The sequence below is a fragment of the Mytilus edulis genome, chromosome 14 (assembly GCF_963676685.1).
Source record: "Mytilus edulis chromosome 14, xbMytEdul2.2, whole genome shotgun sequence".
NCBI lineage: Eukaryota > Metazoa > Mollusca > Bivalvia > Mytilida > Mytilidae > Mytilus > Mytilus edulis.
In genome coordinates, this window is record NC_092357.1 from 45,155,121 (window position 1) to 45,175,452 (window position 20,332).

Consider the following 20,332-nt stretch of genomic DNA (forward strand, 5'->3'; position numbering starts at 1 on the left):
TTCTCGGTATTTGTTTGACCTTGACGTCACACGTTTAACTGCGTTGTAGAATATAGAGTAGCATTGTTTATTCAATCAAACATTCATATAAAACTCTCTATGGGTTATAAACAGCATGGTTTTGTCATCTTGATTTCAACAATTCAAATTTAATGACACATCTAAGAAAAGACATTTAAAGACATCAAACACTCCGTTGTAAAAGTGTTTGGAACAATACACAGATACTAGACCTCAGATCCTAGCCAGAGACCAATTCAAAGTCATAAATACGTTTTAATATACCTTTCAAATAAAGGTTGTTTATTCAATCAAGCGTTCATACAAAAACTCTCAATGAGGTATAAACAGCATATTTTTTCTCATCTAGATTCTTACAAATTTGATGACACACCTAACAAAAGACATGTGTAAAGACATTAAACACTCCGTTGTACAAATGTAGAGCACAAGACCTCAGATCATAGTCAGAGACCAATTGAAAGGCATTTAATATAACATTTAATATCACATTCCAATAAGATTCAACTTACAAAATAAATTAAAAACCATAGAAACAAAAACAAATGTATTAACAAAGGCTATACAGGTAGCTTGAATCTCAATGACGAGCATTTTACCGAGGCAATGAAACATAATATTTTGCATATAAAAAAATAAATTGAAAATGACGGAGTTTACCTTGTTGATCCGATAAATTAACTCAGTCTGTGGTCAAGATCGGACGAGTTATCGTAAAAACGACATTTTGTTTTAGGCCAGTTGATTTTTATATAACAAACAATTATTGCACCGGATATTGCTTATTAAGTCATAGTAAATTCTAATTGTTGTAAAATCGTTTGTAAAAAAAAACACAAAGTAGGAACCGACCGGACTATGATAGAAATACAATATTATAAGTGTTTTCCTCATACTCTCATTCGTTCGTACGATTCATTGGAAATGATATACAAGTTTTTTCTTCTTACTTTTATTCGTTCGTACATTTTTGTACGTTTCATTGCAAATGACAGTTCAATGACATGGAACAAAAACATATAACCATAATTATTTTATTGTGAATGAATATATCACATTTTTTTCTGTCAAAGAAATAATAACATTTTTTCATACCGTGTTTTTAAAGTCATATGAAACGAGTGACTGGTGAAAAATAATGTTTATCCATTTCTTGAACCAATGCATGTATATATCATTATCTTAGTCCTCTGTACACGATTATAATCGTAATTTATTTTCTCTCTGTCTTAAATGATTTACCAAATATGGCTCCTCATTAAATGCCGTGTTTTGAAGCCAAAGTTTATCGATTGTCAACTTATAGTAAACAATCAACAAAGAGCAAGGGTATTGAGAACTGGTTTAACATGTACAATCAGATACTTGTTTATTTTCATGGAAGATCCATGCGTATTGCGATCACCGGATTGTTACGAGGAGGGTTACGCTGCTAAGGCCACTATGCATATCGGAAAATATGTCGGCGAATTGCATCTTTGAAACAAGCAATTAAAAATAAATAAACTTCTTATAAATGTGGACAAATTACAGAAACAAGTATATGTACATAAGTTGTATAATGAAACTATCCATTTAGTTATTAAAAACATATGCATTTTTTTTTAGGTTTCATTTGTCTTTAAATCAGTCGTTCTGTTTTCATTTATTTTTCTTTACTCATCCCTTATTTCCTGTAATACTTCAAAAAGTTTTAAAACCACCCAATTCGAACATGTCGGACTATAGTCCAACGATATGTGTATCTAGTCACTTGATGACTTTTATATATATTGGATTGAACACTTATGTTCAGGTTCTACTGAATTTTATTTAATTGGCTTTGAAATAATGTCAGATTTGAGAGAAATACATGACAAAAAATTGTGAAGTATATGTAACAAATCAATTTGTTCAAAACAGAATGTAAAAAGACATATATAAAGAGAAAATGATGACCATTTAAAATTTGTACGCTTTAATTAGTTGAAAAAAAAAACATTACAAAAATGTATATGTACAATACATTTGTCAAATGTGACACTCCTTGTGAAGGGCATGCATATAATCATTTGACCAAAATAAAGAAATCAACATTTAGATTTAATATTTTTATAATAAAATGGTGTGTGTGTTAATGAAAGTGTTAGTAGGATGGGTATCATCAGCACAATAGTGAGCGCTTTTGTGTTCGTGCCGTAGCGGATGTGGCATACAGTGTAACATTCGTCCGTCCGTTCCGAACGTCCCAAAAAATGGTTTCCGTTCTCCTAACTTATAAAGTACTATAAAACTTATACATAATATAAAAAAAGTAGATGTGGCATGAGTTCCAATGAGAACTCTCTATAAGAGACCAAATGATACAGAAATAAACAACTATAGGTCACCATACGGCCTCCAACAATGAGCAAAGTCCATACCACATAGTCAGCGGTATAAGGCACCGAAATAACAATGTAAAACAGTTCAAACAAGAAAACTATCGGCCTAATTTACATACAAAAAAAGAACGAAAAAAAATATGTAACACTTAAAGCAACGATAACCTCTGAATTATAGGCTTCTTACTTGACACGGGCACACACTTACAGAATAAGGCGGGATTAAACATGTCAGCGGGATCCCCAACCTCCCCCTAACCTGAGACAATGCCTATTACCACAAACACACAAAATTTAATTTGAAATTTGATAGCATCACTGTTACTGTAAATGAGTTATCATGCCCTTTTATAAACATAGAAAATGCTGAATTTTTCGTTTTGCCTCAATCAAATGTTATTTACCTTATACATGTTATACGCAATGCATATTACCCCAAAACACAGATCTATTAAGTTTGATATCGGCAATGCATGAAATGATGCATTTATTAGAAAATTATATCCATATAAAAGCTAATATATATTTAAAATTTCAAAATTTATCATTAGTATAATCCATTTGAAAATATCTTATTTACACCGTATTTACTTTAAGTTTAATATAACCAATGAACTTTTAAGATTAAACCCAATTTCATATATTTTTAAAGTTGTATAAATCTCAAATTTATTTTCTTTTAAATTGCAGTGAACTTATTTAAATGAGAAACTTTTTTTTTGCGTCACGTTTACTGTTCATGTGTTATTAGATGTAAGAAGATGTGGTACGAGTACCAATGATACATATAATAACGCGCAGCCTTAATATACATGTAGGAAAATGCTTAATTTGTTGTTTCTATTTTCTAACTTTTAGTTTGCCTCAACCAAATGTTATGAATCTTATACACAATGCTTATGGTCACAAAACGGTTAAAACTAAGTGAATCTGCATCTAGATGCGGAGGTTTACTAAGGCTTTTTTTAAGCGGGGGCTTCTGTGGCCCAAAGGCATATTCTACATTTATTTCAGCTCCTTTACTTCCCTTGAATTCTGCTGCTAATAGAAGAAACTTGCATATTTCTTTTTCAGGATCTCAATGCAGTTTGGTAACATACAGTGATATTTCAAGTTACATGTGACCAGGATAACAAAGTGTTTCACTAGAGTTCAGTTTATTGATTCCTTTATACCTTCTGTGTGAATTTTTAAGATTTACAAAACAGACTATCCAGAAAAACGAAATGATAGGTAAAATGATTGAAACTTTTTGTATAATCTAACACAAAAAAAATTGAAAACAACAATTGTTATAATTTAATGCGTCCGACGCGTTTTCTGCACAACTGGCAGCATATGGTACTACAGAAGCATAAAATGTTCTCTCTAGTTTTTCACGAAATGTAAGGGTTGAGTTTTCATTTGAACCAATCATTCTTAAAAATTGAGAATTGAAATGTGGAAAGTGTAAAAGAGACAGTAACATGACAAAAGAGCAGAAAGCAGTCGAAGGCCAACAATAGGTATTCGACAAAGTGAGAAAAAACTATCATCCGGTGACGGGCTTCAGATCGTCCCTAAACAAAATGTGTACTTATTTAAACACAAAAACATAAAATGAACTTACAATTGAAAATATACAAAATGCAAGACTAACAAAAACCAGAGACTCATGACTTGGAACAGACGCACAAATGTGACGGGGTTAAGCATGTGTTTTTTGCTTTTGGATCGGGTTGTTGTCTCTTTAACATAATCCCCATTTCAATTCTCTTTTTAAAACAAAAATTGTATTTGTAAAATATCAACCCTCTCCCTATACGTCTAGCCAAAGTAAAAGAACAAACACACATCAATATCCACAGTAACACTCAGTGTAAAAGAAGTTCGAGTCCAATATCAGAATAGTTAACAAAAGAAACTAAGCAAAATGACAATGATTACAAAAAGAAGTGGTTTGATTGCCGATGAGACAATATGACAATGATTATAAAAAAAGTGGTTTGATTGCCGATGAGACAATATTACAACGATTATAAAAAAAAAGCATGAGTGCCAATGATTTAACTCTCCACAAGAGACCGAATGACACAGAAATTAATATTTATAGGATACCGTACTGCCTTCAACAATAAACAAAGTCCATACTGTATAGTAAGCTATAAAAAAACAAAAAAAACAAAGTAAAACAACTCAAACGAGAAAACTAACTGCCTTATTTATGTACAAAAAATGAACAAAAAAAATGTTTAACACATAAATGATGTACATAATGACAAGGGAGCAGTTACTGACATGCAAGCTCAAGATCTCAATTGAACTGATTGGAAGAGTGTATTTTCTTCATATGAAAATCCAGGACAACCCCTCCCGTTAGGAGCTAATATCATGCCATCATATAAATATATGATAATTTAACTGGGTTCTATCTGTCAGACAGCCAATAAGAGAAAGGAAAATTAAATACAAGCAAAATGCTTATTGCAATACATGGATACTATCAGGTTTTGAAACCTGTACTGTTTACTTGAGAGTGCTAAGCACAAATTGTCATTAATTCATAGATAATATTTATGTTAAAAAAAAGAAAATCACAATGCCTAACTGCCTTGTAGAATTGAATTGCGTTATTTAATAATTTACTAAGTCCAAGTTCTCGGTAAAGACAACACTGCTTTATTTTTCATACCATGATGTAAAAACTACATACTTTTCCGTCAATATTCATTGATAACTTTATTCACAAAAATATATGTTTTCACAGAATTGATCTAGCAAGAAATACTTAAGATATGATGTTAAATTTGTAATCTTCATTTCTTTTCTCTCTCGTAGAAATCTATAATTGTTGAACAATCAATTGAATTCATCAATCGATTAAAAAGATAAAATCATACATATAATTAAAATAGCATGAACAGGTTTTGAGATTTCCCAAAATATGGAGAATCATCAAACCCAAACTACTTAATAATCATGTTTGAAAAAAAATCTTTTAAATTATTCAATCAAAACACGGGAGTCAGGGGCATATGGAACGATTAAACTTTAGTTTATGCTTCTTCTTTGTATAAGTTCACCTTGCCCTAAAAATAGCCTGATACAAATTTTGAGTGTGTAGCCACTCCAAATAAGTTGACACATTGATTAACTTTTAACTTCAAACTAAGGTGAAATAAAAGAAAACTACAAATAACATAAACACTCAAATGTTGTGAATGCTTTGTTAATCTCTGCACATTATTGTGTTTCCATCCGAAAATTAATACACAGCCCAAATACGTATTGTAAAAGTAATTATTAAGATTATCATCAAAATGAGCAACGACCAGCTTGGAAGAATGTGGCTGTCAGTGAACTAGCACTTGTTATTTTTTTTAAACCAGTTTAAATTTAGAGCCCAGAATTTCTAAAGCATAAATGTAAAGCAGATTGAACATGGAAATTTGAAAATTTGGCAGATAGCAGAAATCGCCATGTTTGAACTGCGACGGACATGACACAGGTTGTGTTCTTCTTATATATGGTATGATGGTATGATACCAAACCCCTAACGGGAGGGATTGTGCTTGATATTCATATGAGGAAGACATAATCTTTCAATCAGTGTTATTAAAGTCTGAAGCTGGCATGTCAATTAACTGCTAATAGTCTGTCGTTATTTATGTATTATTGTCATTTTGTTTAATTTCTTTTGTTACATCTTCTGACATCAGACGCGGACTTCTCTCGAAATGAATTGTAATGTGCGTATTGTTATGCATTTACTTTTCTACATTGGCTAAAGGTAAAGGGGGAGGGTTGCAATCTCATAAACATGTTTAAACCCGCTGCATTTTTGCGCCTGTCAAAGTCAGGAGCCTCTGGTAATTGTTAGTCTTGTATTATTTTGAACTTTAGTTTCTTGTTTACAATTTGGAGTGTAGTATGGCATTAATTATAACTTAACTAGTATATATATATATACACGGCAACTGAAAGCTTTATTTTTGTAGAGCCCAGGTGGTCGTGTGGTCTAGCGGGACGGCTGCAGTGCAGGCGATTTGGTGTCACAATATCACAGTAGCATGGATTCGAATCCCGGCGAGGGAAGAACAAAAAATTTTCGAAAGCAAATTTACAGATCTAACAACTCGTCTAAACATCAACCCAACAATGTTAGATCTGTAAATTTGCTTTCGCATATATATATATTTATTAAGGAACCAACTGAAGGACGCCTCCGGGTGCGTGAATTTCTCGCTGCATTGAAGACCTATTGGTGACCTTCTGCTGTTGTCTGTTATTTGGTCAGATTGTTGTCTTTTTGACACATTCCCCATTTCCATTCTCAATTTTATACAACTACTCAAAACGGGTATGCAGGTAAGATTGTGAAGTTCTTATTTAATTTTTTATATACTCCTTATGACAAATACAATTTTGATATGTCTTTTTAAATTGATGTCAAAGGAACAAATATATAGCAGGCAGATTTACTGTGAACTGTTATTCCTCTTTTAAACGTTTCTACACTGAGGATGTAATATTGTGTAACTTTAATATGGGATAAGGCGGCATGATAGCTATTATCGATACAACGAACATACGTTGTATGCGTACGTTATCAATACTTTGTTGAAATAGCCTTGTGGTATTTTTTTATTTTCATACTTAAATGCGAATATGCTGATTGCCGTTAATAAACCTCTAAACACGCTTAAAAATGTATTTATATGAAAAAGTACCTTGTAACTAGATGTTGGGTGTTCTTTTTTGCTATATGGAACATTGTAGCATTTGATTGTTTGTTACACGGAATATCCTCCGCAATACCACTGATGTTTTAAACACGCTTAAATATGTATTTATATGAAAAAGTACCTTGTAACTAGATGTTGGGTGTTCTTTTTTTGCTATATGGAACATTGTAGCATTTGATTGTTTGTTACACGGAATATCCTCCGCAATACCACTGATGTTTACCAGTAACTCACATGTAACATAAAAATGTATTCTAATGCAATTATTTTGTATCAATGGTTCTGATTGGATGACAGTTGGAGTAAAATTCTCTATCGCCTTGTCTGTAACTAAGGAAGCCGACATTTTGAATTGCTGAATGTATTGACATATAATGTCTACAATAATAAGCCAAAAAACTGACATGTTGCACCTAAAAATCTTCTTTTTATCAATTTTTATTACGTTATGAAGCGGCACAGACGCCAGAAAATGCCCGGTGTTAATGTTTGAGGCCGGAGGCATACCAATGACGTCACCTAGTGTAGGGACCAAAGACGATAACATCTTTTCGCGGAATTTTCTTTAATGAAGATTTTACACTGAAATAATGATTGAAATTTAATTATGAACTTGTTTTGAATGAGAATAGAGATAACTGTATTGTATTTGAAGCTTTGCGGACGTCCATCGGTAGTTTTACAGTCGCAAATTTAGTTTACCTGGTGACGCGGTCCTTAAAGCTTCAAATACAATACAGTTATCTCTTAATTATACTGAATTTTAAGCCTCAGTAATGTTCAACCGACTGTGTCGTGTACGGGAACAAATATACTTTGATTGTACTTTGTGTGGACTACTTTATGTTGTTGAAACTCGACAAACTTTGAGTAAAAAAACAATCAACACGGGTCGGATAATAAAGATCAACAATTCAGGGTTCTGTATAACAATGATCCTCCTTTATCTCGAACAGTACGCATCATCGAGACAAGTTATCACACCTGTACAATAGCCCTGTATCAAGTACTTTTTTTTTCTCGAAAAGATAGAGAACATTGCTGTAGTGTTCTGGATAAAGGAACTAGTAACTTCAATGTCATATGGTTGCAAAAATATCATAAAAGTAGTAAAAACTTTGACAGGTCCAGCCTGCAGGATGTAAATGTACTGAGCTAAGTTAATAATTCCTAACGACACCAATGCCTAAACATTACAATCTGCCTAATTAAAAAAACAATGTCTTCTAAATATGGATACCATCCTGGGAGCTTTGGGTATCTTTTAATTTACATCTTCATCATCCGCTATAATTACATAAAAAGGAGGTTTCATATAAAATCCACTGTATTTTTGATTTTAGTCTGTTCATAAATTAATTGTATTCTACAGTTGTACCAATTATATTGCACCACAAGTATTTAAATGTAAACAAGTATTGCATGACCTTCCTTTAGAACAAACATAAAAAGCCTTCTGATATTTGAATGCTCCCGTTCGCTTATATTTACAGCTCCTTTGGTCATGTTATTGCTGGGGATTTATACATAATGCAACATGAACATCTCATTAATGTGATATATCATGGTTTTAAGATTTAAATACACCAACAGATCTGTTGGAACCATGGAGAAGGGCTCGATACGAATAACTTAATCTGGTCACTTCGTCAAAATGGGTCAAATCAGTCAAGTATATGATAAAACGTCGCATTTAAAATTTGAAAATCTGTGTAAATAATTGATCAATACCGTTTTCAGAACAAAAAAGTCTGTGTAATGTTTAACATTTCTCTACGATAATTATGTTGTTGTTTTTACGGAAAGATTTCAAACAATATAGTTTGTGTATGTAAATCGCACTTCCAGTGTCTTAGAATAAGAAATAAATGAGCACTAATGTAATCACATACACAAAAACGTATCATATGACAAGAATAACCTTGTTTGTATTAGATACATAAGCTTCGCAAAATTCCGTACAAACAACGGTACCTTGCTGGCTCATCTGCTTGTTCGACTAACGAAATGTCTTTTAAATTGACACATTTTCCATCCGTAGTGAAAGAGGATCTTCAGACATACTGTGAAACTGTTTACTCGCATAGTGATATTTATCATAAAACTCTAAAAAAACGCCTTGATTATTTTAAAGTTCGCTCTCTTTTTTTAAATTAGTTCTACAAAACATTTTGATTTTTCAGCCCTTTTTCCAAAATTCCCCATGTGAAGTTAAATTTATTACTTTTGGATACCATACGACATAATTTTTTTTAAAGGTGAACAGAAATACGTGTGATCAATTCGCTGGATTTATTTGTTATTGAGAACATATTTGTTGAATTTTGAGGTAGACTTGTTCAACAAATTATCGGCATTCCTATGGAAACGAACTGTGCGCTTCTCCCCCTACTTCTTCTTATTTTTATATTAGTCAGAGTTCCTTTAGACATTTCTCAAAAACATGAAAATCAAAGAATCCTGGCCTTGAAGTAATAAAACTTGCGAGTCAGCTTGTTGTACTCATACTCCAAAATCAACCAATCAAAATGCTGGATTTCATGTTTCGAGCATAAATTTTGTGCTCCAAGCACCGAGTAAAGTTTTATTATTTCAACCCCTGGTCATTTAATTTTTCATTCAGATATATATATGACGTCTTCTCCATTGACAATCAAAGTTTCTGATTTGGTTCCTCTAATATATCCTCGATAACTACAGAAATTAAAGAAATCACAGAAGCGAATTCTTATGTCTTATTTGTAGATTATACCTCAAATGTTCCATGCATCTCAGTACCACATTCCAAATCAAACCTGACAAGCGAGACGATTTCAATTTTGAAATGAAAATTTGTCTACACCTTAGTAGCAATAAACCAGCTTCACCTGCATATGGGATATTCATTTTCAAAACTTATTCGAGATTCGAGAGCTTGCAGCACCTACTCAGACTTTGTAAAACGGCACCAGTTTCTGAGCAGAAAGTTGATGAACCAGGGGTATATCAAAGACAACTCGTCCATTTTCACCCGAAGGTGCCAAGACCTTGTGGATATATATTCCGTATCAATCCAAAAGGTATTACACGATGGTCTTTATCATCTTAATATAGTGATATATATTAATTTGTTTGTCTTCATGAATACTTCTTTTATTGGGTGTCTATTTTTTGGTGATATCCATTTGACTTTTTCAATATTATGTATATATGCCTGTTTGTGTTTTTTTTTATACTGTTTGATAGTGCTTGAGATATTATAATACAATATTGACTGCTGTACCAATTTTTTTTTACATTTTTACACTGTGTCTTTTCATGTTTCCTTATTACATATGACGTGACTCTGTATATATGCATCCAATTATTGTTCTCTAGTACAGTTTGGTATTATTGTATTTAATTTTGCTAATGTGCTTTGTCTCTGATGTTCTTGTGTCATGTGCCTTTTTCATCCTTTTTATTATTATTTATAGAACACAAAAAAATAACAACAGCATTTATTTTTTTATTTATTTTTTCATGAAAAGTCACGAACACACATGTTAATTAGCTATAGAAATATTGAAAAACAAAATATTAAAAGAAAATATTAAGACGTGCTATTTTGAATGCAAAGTTTTCAAACATATTATTCACATTAATTTATGACATTAATTATTATTGATGATAACACACATGATAACGAAATTGAAAATAATAAAAAGTCTGCTAATATGTTAGTCTCTCTTTGATTTTAGTTTATCTATATCAAATATAGTTCTTAACCTAAATAGATCTAACCTTGTTTCATTGGAATATCGCGACATGGACCGAGCTGTCTGTTTTTGTTGGTGTTTTTTTTAATGATTTTAAACATGTATTGTTATAACACATTCTTCAAGATTAGCTGTTTGTTATTGGTTGTGTGAAAAGTTGTCTTTTCTAAAAAAAATTGTATATTAAGTGAAAATGTTATAGATATATTACATGGTTGGTTCAAAAAACACACACCAAGTCTTCAAATTGTTAGGCTTTCAAATTGAAGCGTCCCAATTGATTTTCCGGTCTGCAAATGCAGGATCACGTTTTCAAGAACATTAACTCTCGACTGATAACCTACCTGGTTATCTCTTTTCTCTCGGTCGATCAATTCCTGAATATACTGGTCGGTGCTCATTATGCAATGTTTCAATGCTTTTTTTTTTAGTTCTTTTAGAAGATCTTCAATCTTTACGATCGTCAATTGAAACTGGCAAAGCGAATCTTTAGGAGGTTTCGACTGAATGCTTTTTTTAGGGGCTGCTTCATCGACGAAGGCTTTGTTAACATATTTCAATTTATAAATGTATTTCTCGCGAATGTGTTTACCGGTGTCGCATTTATTGTCACAAATTGAGCATCCATTGCGATTGAAAATTTCGCATGCCCTTTTAAACATGTCTAATGGAACCCAACAATTTTCATGACATGTTTTCTTACAAATTTTACAGTTCATAGAAGTTTTCCCAGTGTACTGACGTTCGTACTCTGCTACGGGTAAAACGCACTCGGTTTCTTTCTCTGCATTTACGTTTGCGTTTGCGACCTCTTGAGTAAGTTCTGACAACTTATCTTTCAAAGCTTCTAGCTGAACCTGCAGACCCAATCGTGCATTCATGACATCAACGCTTGTTTGAACGGCCGTTTTTGGCGCAGTTTCAAGGTATTTGAAAAGCGAATCGAAAGTCGCTTTTCGTCGTCTCCAAATAATTGCGTCAGTCTCAGGGGAGTCCTTCGTAAATATATTTGAATTGTTAAATCTAAAAGATTCAGCGAAAGGTATTCCAGCGGCTCTAATTACATTTAAGCAGTCGGGGGCACCCCCGTCATCCTTTGTCATGGCGATTAATACATTTTTTTCAACGTCGTTTCCAAACAATTTGACTATACTTGAAAATATATGTGTCTGATCATCTGTCAGTCTAGTCTCACCCATTGGTACAACTATTACAATTGCATTTAAATGCTCTATTATATGTTCAAGTAAGTGTTTTATTTGAATCTCAATCCTTTTGTCGTAGAGTTTGTTGTTGCAATCACCTTCGGTAGAATTCCTGGTGTCATTAAATCCAGGGGTATCTATGATATTGACTCTGCAGTCGCCCTTTAAGTCTTTTCTGTCTGGTATTCTATATAATGTAACAGATGTTGTTTGGGATTCGTGCTGTAAAAATCAAAATATGTCTACAAATTATAAATAATTCTTCAAAATAAAACATGCAAATCAGAATAGAAAAACTTTAATTTCCTTTCACTTGAGATACTTTCATAAGAAAAGCATGTTTGAATGTTTGATAGTGGAGGCTTTGTTTTTGTTTACAGCGGTTCCTTTTTTTTATTTTATTGATTCATAGTAATTAGGCATGATTAGGTGTTTTCCTCTTAAGTTTTGATATTTACTGATGAATTAATATAGAATTATCCTAAATAAAATTTCACATTGGTTTCACATTGTTAACATCTGTCTTTAGAAAGCCACATATGATTTATAATGGTTCAACACTTGCCTATGTTTTATTGTTATCTTATACCTGCATGCTGCATATTCTGTATATAATCTAATCTTATATATAATGACATACAAAGTGAACACTTTTATTTATCAGTCGAACAAGTATTGCATGTAGGTGAGATTTTATCTCAATTTGAAGCATATTTAATTTTCAAATCATGACAAATACAAACCAGGTATTGCCAAAAATACAAATGTTTTTTTCCCTTATACATCGTAAAAAAAGTGACCAAAAAAGGTACGAAATATATGAAACTTTTTTTGGAACTATCAAAAGAATAGACCGCAAGAATTATACCAATCAAAGATTACTTTGGAAGGTTTTTTTTAAATGCATAAGCATAATTTAGATGCAGTGTTGAAAATGTATGAACCTTATTCTCCAAGGAATTACTATCCACATTATATAAAAAAAAAACTACTTTACAGTTCATGTTTAAGAACAATTCAAGACAAAATCGACAATGTAGAAAACAGCAGCATCAATCATACGATATGAGTGTAAAAGAAGAAAATACATAATCACCAGCTGATATAGGCATAAATTACAGCTCCTCTCACTTTGGTAATACTACTGTTACAATCACTTGTTTTTGGTAGAAAAGGCGAAGCAATGAAACCTTTGCATTCACCATTTGATAATATTGGAATTGAACTACACATATAACAGCAAAATATTTTACGAGTATTTATATTTTACTTTTTTTGTAAAGCAATAATTTTCTAGGCAATATTTTTAATGCAGTAAAATGGTCATTTAACAGGTGTGTTGATAACTGACAGTTACATTGAAAAAAATAACCTTTACTTTAAGAAAAATATAATAAATTGAAAAAAAATATAGAAATACCGACCAAGAACCTCAAATTTCAACTCGAAATTGTATGACCGTGCCTTTTTAACATTTTGCATATTTCGTTTTGCTTAAAGTCATATATGGAATGTCTTTCTCACGAAAAAAAAAGATTTTGAAAAGAATATACAGAAATAGACAACTTAAAAAAATACAATTGTTGTTAAGCAACAACAAAAAAAGAACACACTAATGAAATGCACTATATTCTTTGTTGATCAACTGATATTCAACAAGAAAAATTTCACAGCATTATCATTTCGAAAAGTGTGAAATGCCTGTAAATTTACTCGTATGCATTATACATAAACTGAATCATTGTATACGTAATATATTGGCTTGGTTTTTTTTTTTTAAATCTATTCAAATTTAATGAATATTGCATGAACATTACAGTTTTGAAAAAAAAATCATCCTATGGATATCGAGGACTGTGTGTAGATTTACTTCGTTATCTTTTAATTTAGTACACCAATATATTATAGTTTTTGTCTTAAAAAAATGCTGTTTTACACAATTTAGAAGCATTTCAATCAGTCGCTCATAAATATATATATATATCTTTTATTTAACATTTGGTCAAGAAACTTTGATACAAAACTATAACATATGCTTCGTACTACCTGAGAACTGGTTCTCTGTCTTTCATCATCTGATTTGCTTATAATTGAGAATCGATGATCGTCAGAATACGAAACATCTGTTAAATAATTAATTAAAGACTCAATCAAAGTACTTTTGCCCGTCCCTGTTGCCCCTAGCATAAGGATATTCTTTTCAGCACAAGTGGTTGTTGATGGTCCATACTCTGCAACTAATATAATTTTGAAATTGAAACATTAAAGTTATAATTTCTAATATCTTGTCAGACCGACATTTTTAGAACATTTATATCTTTTGACCTTTACAATCATTGTTAAGATGTTATTCATTGAATGTTGTTACAAGAACATCACATTTACGTGCTCATCTCATCATTAAATATTAGTTCATATTTAGTAAACTAAAACATGTAAATCTTGAATCATTCATTCCAGCGGCTAAATAGCTAAAACACATTATATATCAATAAAACTATTCTTTATTTGGCGTTTGTAAATGAAATCAAACTGAAAGCGTGATATTCGGAGAATGTAAAGTGTTATCTTGATTGTGAAATCCACACTTTCCTTGCATTTTGCTACCAAATCTGACCACAAGTCATATACATGACATAAATCTCATAAATGAACATTGTTGATTTATTAATACATCGGTAAAAGTTACATATGTTTTTCATTCACGTGTCTGAATTTAAAATCTAATGTTTATAGAATCATATTCAAAACAGTGTGGTCTGGCCATTGATTGACGACCTAAATTATCCCATTGACTGGGGCAGATTAGGTGAACGTTTGTCTGTAACGACCATTGCTCACTACTTACTTATTATAGAATTTAAACTGTGGGGTCACCAAAGGTTCTTAGCGCATTTAATAATAAAATAATTCGAAAAATTATTCAGGAATAACCTTTATGTTTTGATTTATATTATTGATATAAATCAACACATCGTATTATTCCGGATTCGTTTTTCGAATTGCTTTATTTAGGTGTTGAGAACCTTTGGTGACCCCACAGATTCAGTGTCTTTAACAAGTACATAGTGAGCAGTGATTGTTACCGACAAACTTTCACCTAATATGTCCCAGTCAATGGGATAATTTAGGTCGTCAATCAATGGCCAGGACCACACTGTTTTGAATATGATTCTAATACAAAATTATTATACCAGGATAAAACTTATTTAAAAAACACAGTTAATAGTAAATTACATTTAACACTCCAAACAGTATTAAAACAATCTCAACATCAGACAATCAACGAAGAATACGCAAACATACACCGTTTAATTAATATTATGTTAATATGATGTGTTTATCTATATCAAACTGTCCTGAATTAGAGGTATATGATATTAATCAACTTAAGAAAATTACTTACTGATATCGTTAACATAGATTACGTCACTCTTGTTTCTGTCATTTTGCACCGGAATCATATCTTTATGTTTTACTCGAAAGTTGTACACAGTCGGACGACCAGGTCTGTCAGCTGCACGTTCACAACATTTTTTAAGCTCATTATCTGTTGCTTCGTTTGTTTTGCAAGTTGTTTTGAACATTGAATGATTATCACCATCATCGTCAACATAGTACACGTTAATATCATACTGCGTATTTGACACCAAGCTGTCTATTTCGCCCTCGTTTATTTTTGTTTTCAAGTCAGCGAAGTCAGCTCCTTTGCTAGATACACGATACTTTATCATAAAGTTACTGTACTGATTATTCGAGTTGTCCCATACTACCTTTATACTATTAGAGTACGGAGTAGTTTTATAACTTGAAGATTCCATGTTTTCCCAATATAAATGTAGTGTCAGATATTGCCTAAAAAGAACATTGAATACAGCTATGCAAATAAAAGCTTCTATAGTATTACAGAAACAACCATATGTAATATATTAAACAAAATCTAAAGTATTTAAAACGTGTCCTCAAGTGCATTTCATCTTACTCATTTCTCATGAAAAAGGATGATTAAGAATAGATTACATTTTAGTTGATATACCTGTTATTTCAAATAACTATTATCCATTCAATTCAATCAGTCATGATGATTGAACGAATATAGACATCTATATGTTTTTACCACATACCAATAAATGTGGTTGTTATTATAAAGGAAAATACTATATACTTACTATTGAAGTTTTAGCTTTTCTCAGTGAGTTGTTTTGCTTAAAAGTTCTTTAAATAGTATTCAAATATGTCAATCATGTGATAAATTGTTTTCAGTGTAGCTTTTAAATGTAAGTTTTCATTGGTTTATACAACTGGTATGAGTTTTGTATTTAAACTTTGTCTTTCTACATGAAAATAAACCAGAATGATAAACAGAAGGTGCACAGTAGTTTATAAAAAAAAAGTTTTGTTAAATGTTTTTTAAATGTGCTCAGGAAAATAGGACACTGATATTTCGCCGATCTTCAGTAACTATACTACAAAAGTATAAAAGTAATGTTTTACCTAACAGAAATTGAAAATCAAACAAATCGTCTGTAAGTCCATTTGATTAAAGCTGATTTATATTGGTCCAATAACAAAGGAAGTATATGCAATATAATTGATTAAATTATAATAACCTTGTCAATTCTACTTTTAATCAAATATAACGATTACATCATTTCTTTAAGTATCGGATTAAGTCAAGAATAACAGAGGCAAGTAATCGTGATTACATTTGATAACAATGAATTGCAATATAACTTAATAACATGTAAATGATGTAAACATGTTTTAAATATATTAAGATTCAAACTGTACATGTATCATGTTTTGAGATAGGAATTATCTGAAAATTTTTTCGACATAATAAAATGCATGTAAGCACAATTGTTCTATTTGTCCAATTGTAAAGGTCAGATCAAATTCAAAGAATTTTAACAATTTATTTGTAAGAAAACTATTGTTACACATTAATGCCAAAACATAAATTAGATATGAAAAAGAAGGTATGGTATGATTGTCAATGAGACAACTCTCAACAAAAGACTACATGACAAAGGAAATTAACAACTATGGTTCATCGTATGTTCTTCAACAATGATTCAGATTAACATTACTAGGTATATTCAAAAGTACACATTTCAAAACACTGTCAAGCTGACGCTTCTTCTATCCTTGATGGTTTTATTTAAAAGGCATTAGCTGTCTAGTTCATCTTTACCGATTTGAATCAAAGGATTTCAATATGAATTCATATGTTATACATTTGTATTTTAGTGGTTAAACTGAAGGTCACATTCTATGGATTATGTTTGATCGAATTGCCAAGTGCATAATTCACCAGCGAAGTTGGTTTGCTAATTTACAAAATTAAATCAAAATGGACCATTATTCGAACTCATTAAAGATACGATACAAAATGTCGTTTCGTAATTATTTATCGCAAATATACGACATGCAGAAGACATGTCGAAATAAGTATTCTCTTACGTTGTCGTAGTAGTGTTGCAAGTCTCTTATAGTTGCTAATGTCGTTAATCTACAGAACAAACATGGTACGTAACAAGAACAAACGGAGATGTATTCAACAAGTGCCTAATTTGATAACTAAAGGCGCTCTGGCTGATATCAGTATCTCGGGATGATACGGCATGTGATACGGATTTTGTCATGTTTTATACGCTTTATCATGTATTTCAACAGGAGAGTTTATATGAACTGCTTTCTGATCCCTAGCATATGGGTTACCATCAGTTCTACTTTTGTCTTGTTTTAAAAGCTTTATACTCATCCGAAGCACCTGGGTTACCTTACAATTTGCGTGCTGTTATTTAAAACATATTTTGTTTATTGCATTTTTTTGTGTGTTTTGTATGGTATTTTTTGAAGTTGCATTTCGTGTGTCAGAAAATTTGAAGTTTGTGACGTCACATTCCAAACAATGACGTCATTCCAAAAATTGCCTCACGCCCGAATGACCTATCATTTAGGATATTAAAAAAGAAGATGTGGTATGATTGCCAATGAGACAACTATCAACAAAAGACCAAAATGACACAAACATTAACAATTATAGGTCACCGTACGGCCTTCAACAATGAGCAAAGTCCATACCGCATATAGTCAGCTATAAAAGGCCCTGATAAGACAATGTAAAACAATTCAAACGAGAAAACTAACGGCCTTATTTATGTAAAAAAAAAGAACGAAAAACAAATATGTAACACATAAACAAACGACAACCACTGATTTACAGGCTCCTGACTTGGGACAGGCACATACATAAATAATGTGGCGGGGTTAAACATGTAAGCGGGATCCCAACCCTCCGCTAACCTGGGACAGTGGTATAACAGTACAACATAAGAACGAACTATAAAAAGCAGTTAAAAAAGGCTTAACTCATCAGATAGACAAACATACAAGTAGACGTGGCCGGGTTCTTATACATCCCGACACAAAAAGACACAATGAACAGATCTGAGAGTACTCAGCCATTAACAACTAATAAAAAAATCATGCTTCTAAGGCTAGGACCCATTTTGAGGGAAAATATTTCTGAAGAAGCTTGCATTAATTAAAGAGGTGAATATGTAAAAATGAAACAAAAATAATGAGTAGAGGAGTGATAAAGGATACGTATAAGGGTAGGGGTGTGATACAGGGTGTGATAAAGTGTATGAAAAAGGGTTCGCATCAAAGTTGCACGATATGGATTAAACAGCAGGCTATTTATCAAATATTCTAAACTACTATATTTACTACTAAAAGCATAGTTTTTAAAATACAAATGAAGGCAACAGTAAATGACTGCAGACTCGTGCTTGTACTATGATAAGCAACTGGTAAGTCAGTAAAATTGATCAACTGACTATTGACTACCTTTTAACTTCATAAATTAGAATATATAGTATGATTGCTAATGAGACAACTATCTATCAACGTTCAAATTTGAAAAGAATTGGGTTTAAGCAATTATATGCAACCGTTTTGCCTGCAACATTGAGAAACCAAGCCCGACATGAAAATATAATCAAATCCAATTGCAAAAACTTACAAAAGACTAGAATTAAATGAAGTTAATATTAAAAACTTATCCATTAGTTTGTCCGTTAAGAGTTGAAATTAGCCACTTAAAGCGAATTATTACTCCACTTTACTTTATTTAAAAAAAATAGACCGTGTAACTTTATTGCATACATAGACTACGTGTACTTGAATCCTCATAATATATAGTAATAGCATTTACATATGTATTCACGTTAACAGTGCTCACGCTGTATCAGTGTCATCAATTGATATTTTGAACAATGTTACTCCTCTCACAAAACTTCTTTTCAGTTTATGTCCAAACATTTGCTCATTCTATCTGCACTGGTCTCAAGATGACTTTTCAAGGTCTTATCGATTTAATTGTCTTATCAAATATATCATTGAAAGCTCTATAGTTTCAGTTTTTTTGGCTGTTGGACTTTTGTATGATTTACAAATGGGAAGATGTTTAATAACTGCAAAACGCAGAATATTCATTAAACTTATAATAAAGTGGTAAAAAGCAACCAAAGGAATTAATACAGCTTCAAATATGTGGTGATAATATAAGTTAAACAGCCAATTCTAAATTATAAATTTTACAAGAAAATTATAAGTGTGTACTTCCTAATACATCAGCAATTGAAATATACAATGACCCCTTGATCTCACAACTTCAACGTACCAATCAACTGTGAAGTGCCAAAATTTTGTTTCATCTAACTTATATACAGTAACCAGCCAGGCAATGTCACACATTACCTCTGTCTGATTTTCTAGAAAGCTATATACATTAAAAATAACATATTTATATTTAATTAAAATGCTAGTTATCATAAATAATCATTTATAAATGATTTGGATTTTTGTTTTAATTTCATTTCATTCATACCAACCTTTCCACATGAAAATGAGTTTGTTTATATGTTTAACAGTTGATTACTTTCTTGTTTAATCTCAATAGGATTCACTCATAATGATCTTACTTCATTTTCTAAGCAAAGCACCCAAAACATCAAATTAACATAACCTTAATGTTATTATTTTATTAATTTCAACTATGTTAAAGCATCTTTAATCTATTAACAAATCTCCTTCTCACCTCACACATTCGTCCTATGACAGAAGCCTGTGATCCAGTGGTAGTCATTTGGTTGGGTTGTTGTGTCTCTGACATATACCCCATTTCCATTCTCAATTTTATTTTTATTGCCATATTTATTTCTTTTTTTCATAGTTTAAGCCTAAATCATTTGTTTGTTTTAAACATTTATATG

General features: G+C 31.6%; 1 protein-coding gene across 1 annotated transcript; it reads right to left on the reverse strand.

The window, feature by feature from the left end:
* Positions 1-10,573: 10,573 nt before the first annotated feature.
* On the reverse strand, positions 10,574-16,245 carry LOC139502627 (uncharacterized). Its single transcript, XM_071292156.1, has 4 exons — positions 16,220-16,245; positions 15,457-15,905; positions 14,097-14,287; positions 10,574-12,272 (listed from the first exon to the last, which is right to left on the reverse strand). The coding sequence occupies exons 2-4, from the start codon at positions 15,869-15,871 to the stop codon at positions 11,088-11,090; spliced, it is 1,791 nt and encodes a 596-aa protein (XP_071148257.1). The 5' UTR covers positions 15,872-15,905; positions 16,220-16,245; the 3' UTR covers positions 10,574-11,087.
* Positions 16,246-20,332: the final 4,087 nt, after the last annotated feature.